The sequence below is a fragment of the Sander vitreus genome, chromosome 14 (assembly GCF_031162955.1).
Source record: "Sander vitreus isolate 19-12246 chromosome 14, sanVit1, whole genome shotgun sequence".
Taxonomy (NCBI): Eukaryota; Metazoa; Chordata; class Actinopteri; order Perciformes; family Percidae; genus Sander; species Sander vitreus.
The window spans coordinates 11,169,241-11,177,931 of record NC_135868.1 but is presented as its reverse complement, the minus strand read 5'-3'; the positions used below and the strand labels follow the sequence as shown (position 1 = coordinate 11,177,931).

General features: G+C 40.3%; 1 protein-coding gene across 4 annotated transcripts in view; it reads left to right on the top strand.

The window, feature by feature from the left end:
• Positions 1 to 1,424: 1,424 nt before the first annotated feature.
• Positions 1,425 to 8,691, top strand: part of rbms3 (RNA binding motif, single stranded interacting protein) — a 285,669-nt gene continuing 278,402 nt past the window's right edge. Inside the window, exons 1-2 of one of the 4 annotated variants that reach the window (XM_078266934.1) lie at positions 1,425 to 1,652; positions 4,030 to 4,218. In XM_078266934.1, the coding sequence (XP_078123060.1) occupies positions 4,045 to 4,218 (174 nt within the window). In that variant the 5' untranslated portion in view covers positions 1,425 to 1,652; positions 4,030 to 4,044. The other 3 variants (XM_078266936.1, XM_078266937.1, XM_078266935.1) reach the window with 3 other exon arrangements.

Genomic DNA, 8,691 nt, shown 5'->3' with positions numbered 1-8,691 from the left:
TACAGTAATTCCCTGCCAATTGGTTCCCAACCTTTGGCGTTGGAATCCCCCAAGGGATCTCAAGAAAAATCAGAAGAGTCATAAGATGATGGGGAAGAGTAGCAGTTCTGTTGCACTAAATGCAGCAGATACTTTCTCCAGTCTTAGCTTCTAAAAGTCCTACAAATGAAACAATCTGAAAAGAAAAACTCATGTTTTGGTTGAACTGCTCACAACTCAGGTCCACACTAAGGTTACGAACTGTGATGAGGCATCACATCACTTTGTCTTAAGACAAACATGATGGGAACCACAGTAGGTAAATGCAGAGAAAAAAAAGAAAAGAAATAAAAAGTGTTGCTATTTCAGGGGAAATATATTATATATTTAAAAAGGTGCTGTATGTTTTAGTATTAGACATATACTGTAGAAATATGAATGAGGTCAAACTACTCTCAAATTAGGTTACATTATTATTGTAATATTATTATTATTATTATTTATAATGCATGCATTGAAAAGGCATATATGAGCTTAACCTAATTCTGACACTGCACAAAATACACTAGTGTTATTCAGTTGAATGACGGGATCATACTACTACCACACTTATTATTATGAGTATACTTTCTTCTTTACACTGTGCAGGTTACATAATAAATGTATCTTGACTGAGTAGCCTAATTGCACATTGTCTGTTTAGCTATCACTGGCCTGGCTTTATCTCACCTACAGCAGGATAGGTCGGCTCCACTTGGGGTTTTGCTGCTTTCACATACAGTAGGAAATATTGACGATATGCCATTTAATAGTCTACTGGTGTTTGGTTGTGCAAAATGTAGGTCTACATATTTTTGCACTTGCACTAGGCCTTTGTGCGCAGTTAGTTCGGCATAGTCATTTTGGTTGGCGTTTATTTTTTTGGTTGTTTTTTTTCCAAACCCAACATACAACATACTGTAAGTTATTGCCACTTTACTGTTGAATTGAAAACACTTTTCTATTGACAGTAACACATTTGCCAAATAAGCAACAAACATCACTAATTCCACGCTTGCTCATATTTTACTTTGGAACAAGGACAAGCAAAAACAGTAGAGTTAATTAATTATAATGTTCCAACGAGGTGTCTATCTTTTCTGCTGTATCCAAATAATTAAACGTCGTTTATGGTGACGTTCAAGATGATGACACATTTTCCTAATTACAGAGACAAACTGATTTTAAGTTGTGTTTTGGGGCAGGTTAAGGTATGAAAGTAAATAAAAAAAAAAAAAACCTTCTTAATCAAGGATAGAGGTTATTTCGAGGAGCACTGAAAGCATCATTTTTGACACGGGCTCGGTGTTAACTGGGAGGTGGGAGGGAGGAATCTTTGGTGACAGCTCGCGGGGACACGCCTTCCCTAACAGTGACAGCAGCAGCAGTGGGGTGTGCAGCTTTGACACCGTGCACTGCCTCCTCAGCGGTGACTGAAGTGTCTCGCAGCCTCTCTGCCAGTTTGTGACGGAATAACTTCTCATACAACTAAATGAACCGGCTGCTTGTTGTTCTGCCCCAGACTGCCGTAGCTTTCCGTGTTAGAGCAACAACAGAGATGTAAAGCAAGCTGCACTACTGCTTCTTCCTCTTGATATGCTTCTGATATAACGAGGAGTCAAGAAGTGACAGAGGTATTTCGGCATTCTTTTGCGACTTGTTTATGTTGGTGTGCCGCCGCCAAACGCTGTTGAAGCTATCGTAACAACACAGCCACAGTGCTAGGAGCCCTGTGAGCGGCGACAACCCCTCTTTGACGTTAATAAGTCGCTCGAAGCCCGGGGACACCGTTAGACAATATGTTGTTGGAGTTGTTTATCTGTATTAAGTCAAATGCCCATCGGTAACTGCATCTTCATTTGTCTATAAGCGTGAACTAAAGGCAAAGCAGGCGGATGCACATTTGCAACTCAGGAAGGAGCCAACTTTGAAGGTTTTTGCAACAATCGTCACCTGCTAGGTAACTAGTCCTAGTACAGATACATTAGAGGTTTATATAGGCTAATACAACTATAAAAACATGTCATACCAGTCAGTTTTGCACTATTAGTCTCAAGTAGTGGCTTTTGTGACGGTTCTTTTCTGTTAGATGCTAATACTTGCGGGACGTACGTCACACCGTACGTCAAAGGGGTTAATTATGGGTCAACAGGTGCGTTCACCTGTGATATCAAGGCGCCAAGTTCTGTAGCCTGTCTCGCTGCTCTGTGTGCTGCAGCGTTGAACATGTTTAGTTAAACGTCCTCCAGGACATGTATTTGTGAGGCAGCTCATCTCGCTTCTGAAAACGAGTAACTGAACTCAACTTATTGATGGCCCCAGAATGCAGAATGAAGCAACTCAGTGCTAAACAAAACTGGGCTGATGATTTCAGATCTGTTCTGTCCTTTGGACGATCGAGGTGATTTCTCTTTACTTTGTCTGTCTCTGCTTTATTGGTTGGGGACTTAAAACCACTGCACTTGCTTCTGATATAATGCAATGAAACTTTCACAGTATGTTCTCATCACAACAACAAGGAAAGTATTTTCATCCTAAGATACAGATCCATGTTCCTTGTTTTTCTTAGTTTGGCAGGTTAAAACTTTTTAATATTTCTTTTGCACCCAGCTCTTTTGTTTTCTCAACAGAAACCGACTTAGATAATGAGTTATTGTTTCTTACACATTTTTCATTCAGTGAAAAAGATGAAAATGATAAGTCATTGCAATTAGCAAAATTCTTGTTTTGATCATCCACTGTCAGATGCAGATATGAGGTCAGTCAGGATCAGCTGCAATACAGCACCCTGAAGCGTGTAGGGATTATTTTTGTGCAGTCAACTAGTATTTTTGGTTTGAGGGTTTCTGCTGTAACTGAGTGAATTGACCCAGATGTATGTACAGTGAGTGGCACCACAGATTGGTTAAATATACCATTTTCTCAATAAATGTTGACTTGTCATAGCAAAAAAGCACAGGTGCAACACATTTTGTTAGCAATGGCTCAGTTCCATCAAGTGCCCCAGTAAGCCATGACAGACAGCCAGCCAGCAGGCACAATACCAAGACCCTGGAAATAGCTTGCCTAAATGGAATACAGCCATCATTAATGTTATTAATTACACCTGTGCTTGTCCTGCTTTGACATGTCAAAAGTGTCTGCGTGAATAAGGTCTATACTCTTTTAAAAAGCTTCAGGGCTTACTTTCCCATATTAATATGTGGATCATCCTTTATTAAAAGAAACAAATATTGCTGTCCCGCAGTCTAGTGATAGATGACTCATGTGATATCTAGTGATCGATGACACAAGGGTTCTGAAACGGCTGATTTTTTTTATCTGTCTAGATAATTTTATTATAAAGATTGATAATAATGATGTTGGACCAACAACACATCATTCTTCATTAGGCCTATGTGTTGTCCTGCATAGAAATGTTTGTAAAAATGGAAACAGTGCTCGATTATACAGTGTAAATGAGTACAAAGCCATCCAGGGTCTTTAAGCAAACGTTTTATTTATTTTACCAACATTTTTCATTACACAAAGCTACAGTAATTATAATAGGGGGACTGGAGCTTTAGGCACATTTTCCAGAACTAATAAAAAACAAAACAAACATGCAAATTAACTCTGTGTACTTATATAAATGCTAAGATATACATATAATGTTCTGTTATCTTTAGCTTTTGAAGTTACCCACATTTATACTTTTGTAAATCTTTTGTTTTTGTAAAGTAGATATTTTACTGCTAACTGCTGTGCATTAGTATGATCTTTTGTAAAGCCCTCATGTAAGACAACACACTGGTTTGCACATAAATGCTTGATGTAACCTTTAGTAGGGTATCTACTTTAATAGTTTCTTATTATGTCCTGCTGCGCTCCCTGGCAGTAGAAACCAGCAGTCAAGGAAGTAAACGCAAACCAGTGTGTATGTGGAAGAGATGGTTGTGAGAACAAATCTATGAATCCGTTGTTTGCAGTCAACCTGTTTAATTCATCCGTTTTCCTGCCTTGCTCCTCCAGGCATTGCAGAGGAAGATGGAGGTCCAGCGTGGTGTTCAGCAGCCGAAGCCCCACCCTGTGGGCTCTCCTCGGTCAGGGGCTAATCAACAGAATGAATGTGATGACAGACAGACGGATGCCAGCGGCAGGCCTTCTGCTGACAACCACAGTAAGGATGCGCAGCCAGCAAGCCAGAAAGACGACAGAAAAGTAAGTCGCAGACTCCCACTGCTGCACATCTGCAGCTGCCGTGCTGTGCGTGTGTCTGTACATGTGTGTGATGAGATCCTGTCTGTCTGTGTTGAGCTGTTCTGGGTGGTACGTCTTGTACTTTCACATAGAGATACTCGTACTCATTCACTGTGTTATGTCTTTCTGAAAAGACAATGCCTTGTGCTGTTAAGTGGTGTCATGCAGCAAGTAGCATTGATAACTATAAGTATAAGTATGGGTTATCCTGGATAACCAGTGCTGGAAGGACATGTTTGCTCATTAGCGTTGCTGCAAGAAAAAGTGAAACTGTAGGTACCTTTGCTCTTTGGTTTCGGTGGTTTCAGAGGAAGTAGGTAATGTGTTGTTATGTTGCCATGAGAACCGCTCAGCACACACTACAAACCACGGCTATGCAATGTAGATTTAGAATTGCTTAGTATTACATGAAGACCTAAGTGACTTGTGCAGTCTCCATGTGTAAGTGCTGATTCTCAAACGTATCAACCCTCTGCCATCTTGGAGCTATCTGCAACTCCAATAGTGACAGTAAAATCCTTGCTGGCTCTCTTCCATCTCAAGAATGTCAATCATGCTTTCCTGGCAAGAGCCAGAACCTCTTTCCCTCTATCTGCCTGAGAGGCTCTATAGGTACAACAGATATACAAAAACATTCATTAGATAACTGGACTAACTGCGACTGGCAGCTCTGAATGGGATGCTTGTCATGGCTTGCTCTATCAATTTTGAGTCCTTTTGAGCAGACTTTGAGCAAATGGTAATCCACATAACCATTTACGATCTTCATCTTGTCAAGGTAAAGGGGCTTTTGAAGCATTTAGATAACATCAAAAATGTAAAATAATATAACTGTTTTAGGTGTGGTGGCAGCTAGTTAAAGCAGGAGGCCCTTACTGGCAAGGGATGTACTATTGCTTATGTATGTTAAATATATTGCTTGTGGATATTTTTTAATATCAATACCCTGAAGAAGACTGTCACGTCGAAACGTTGGTAAATTATACTTTTTATTTTGCATCGTGGCTACGAGTGTGCTACTGTCCTTTCTGACACTTGTAGATATTTGACCAAATATCAAATTACTATTTCACCAATTTGTTATTGAATCTGGAGCAGTGTTATCCATGTACACAATATATTTTAGAGCCCCCCCACCCAAATCGATATGCCCCCACCCAAAAATGTCTTTGTTTTTAGATATTAATGTTTTGTCATCAACAGTCTTCATGTGCAGATGAATTAAATCAGCTTCATTCATTAAATGCTGCATTTATGTGCAGTCATACTGAAATAAAAGACTTCCATAATTAGAATTTACATACGTTGGAGGTGCAATCCAGCTTTGTAGCTGCCTTTTTAAAGTTTAGGATACAGTTCCAGCCTGTGTAGTTTATATAGCTACCAACCACCGATTTGGATGTCCAATTTGCGCCACACTCACACTGTCTGATACTAATTGTTGTAATAGTGAGATGAATACATAAAACATTTTAAGCGTTTCATGACTGCCTTAAGTCAGATAATATTAGCAGTGTTGTGTAGTAAAATTTCCTGTAACCATGCAAATTAAAGGAGAAATTAGACGTTTTAATCTTTTCAGACAGTTCATAGAAATCCTTTACCACAGACATATTGTAGGGAAATTCAATAGACTCTCCACAACGCTGGGTAAGAGATCGTCTTCTCTCTTTGTAATTGATGTAATTGGCTCAATGAAAAAAGCAGGACTTGCTCACAAACACACCCAAGCAGGCCTTCACACAATTGGTTCCAACAATTGGCTTAAAGTACCTTGTTTTGCTTCTTAAAGCTCCCATTGACAATACATGTCTGCTTGTATTGCCTACTGATGCAGCAGTGCATTACATCTTTAAGGTACACTACTTACAATAAAAGCTGTCATGAGGAGTGTTGCTGCTGCAGAAGCTTGAGTACACAGTATTTATGTTGAACACACGTCATTTGTCTGTCTTTGCCGCATTGTGAAGCAATGAGGCATGAAGACGTTAGCCTTTTCAATTTAAGAGGTTTTCAAACTAGTTCACAGTGGCAACATCAAACATTGTTTTTTTTTTGTTTTACATTGTGTGTCCACAAGTGGCAGACACCACCCTCCAATGGGCAGCAAGGCCACTGCCCCTGTCATTAAACCTATGTAGGTGTGAATGTGTGAGTAAGAAAGAGAGAGGGCAGGTTAATCTGTTTTCTTTTTTTCTCTTTGTTGGTTAATTAGCAGTGGAGTCAACAACTGCTGCAATTTACTGAGGGTGGCCGTGAAACTGCCTGACCAACCGGTTGGCAGGCTGGCTACTGCTGCCATTGTGTCATCGATTGGTCTGGAGAGTTTATTCATCAAGGTGTCATCGGGGGAAGTGGAGCCAGTGTTCTTGTCCTTGTTAAAGGGTGCTTGCCTCTGGCTTGCCCTGTTGTTTTTTAGTGATACATCATAGAGAATGAGGTGGCACAGTCAGTCCCGTGGGCTCAGTCTCAGAGCTGCTGTGGCATACCAGGTCGTCCACAGTGCAGTCAGCTGTTGCTCAAAGGAAGTCAGCTGGTGAAAGTAAATTTGTCGGTTTGAATCCCCATACTGTCCTGAGAATCTGAATACCCAGGGGCAAACAAAGTCCAGCGTTAAAATTAATTTCACTCCCAACAATTTACTGACGAAGTACCCGTCAGTGACTACTAGGGGTGTGACGAGACACTCAGTTCACAAGACAAGACACGAGATTGGGTTCACGAGAACAAGACAAGACGAGATTTTAACACTATTTGAAAGAAAACATCAATTAAGAATAGTTTTAATATGTAGTAACAATATGACTGGAAAATAGTCTTTACTCAGAGAACCAAGGTTACAACGTAACCAAGCGTTTCATTGCAGCAGTAAACAAGGAAGTAGGCTGCTCTTGTATTGATTTATTACCATTTTAGGACGAGGGGGGAACATTTCACTTTGTTTAATATCATTAAAAGTAAAGTTAGGTTTTGCTTTATGCTTTTGACTCATTTAAAAAAAGACAGAGAAAGAGAGCTAACGTTCTAATGCTGGGTTTTACCGGCAGCTTTTTACAATTGCAACTGTGCTACCGCTCTGCAAAAGTGAACTCAGAGTCAACTTTGGCGAATAGGCAGGGGATCTTCTATGCTAATTTAGAGGTCCAAGCCAGACTCATCTTCAAAGCCAGATGTATTATAAGACCAACCAGGTTAGACTCCGTCTACTAGCTGCTGCTCTGCATTTGTGATCGATATCGCAAGACAACCTTTACCTCGACGAGAAGTCTCGTCACATTCTCGTCACACCTCTAGTGAACACTAACAGTAATACCCAAATGCTCCTGAGGTGTCTGGTGTTTTACCTTTGGAGATTGTGTCAAAACTGTGGCAGGTGGATGCTGAGGGGGAATTATGGGAGTAGGTTGGAGGGTAAGTTTGGTTCCAGCATTAAGCTTCTGCATCTGGTCAGTGAACTTCAACAGGGAGGACGAGGGGGAACGCGGGGAAAGGTTGAGTGGAAGGGTGAAGGAAATGGATCCTCAAAGGTGTTGATGACTGTGGTTGAGATTCCTTGTCTTGGCTCTGACGTCCCCCTATGGTCAAAGCTCTCCTCAGGTGGGGGCTGAGGTGGATCTGTGCCGTGTTGTCAGTATTTCCCACAGGTTGAGAATTTACTTGTGTTGGTGGGTGGCGCAGGATGTGACGGTGCGGTGCGTGACGGCTGGGTTCAGTATAAACTATTCAAACGAAGGTTTATGAACTATTTATTGAAAACAATGACTACATAATATTACCAGATCATTTAGAAAGGAATACCTATTTACATTTTAAACAAATCAGACTAAAAGATGATACAGATGAAGTGAAGCCTTTTGATGTGCTTTGTCAGTTAAATCTGGTTGGTTTGTGAAATGTCATGGTTCAGCAGATAAAATACCTGATTACCTGGAGCCCAAATATTATATGTATTAACAACTTAACCTTGATACTATACTATGATCCATACAGAAAGTTACATGTTATTATAAATCTCAACACTGTCTCCACTTAACTCCTGTTAAATCATATAAGACTAAGGCTAGGCATTCTAAAGTTAATTCTTTTTCATTTTGTTTGTTAATTCATTGTTAGTTTTTTAAAGTGTTTTAATCTGTGTTGTGGGGATCCTAATCAGCTGTTTAGTGCTATAAATGTTCATGGTGCATTCATTACAATCTCATCTGAACAGATTTACGTAATTCAAACCACTCTGAGTTGTAGTTTACAGCCAACTTAATAAAATCTCGGGTTTTATTCGAGCTTGAGTCCATAAATACAGTTAATGGATACAGGCACGGAGAACAGGAACTGGGGGCTCGGTAACAACGATTAGCTGATGTTAGCTCTGGTCAGCTCCGGTTAGCTCCATTATAAATGTATGGAGTGGAGGATACTGCTGCGGAGAGGGTGAAC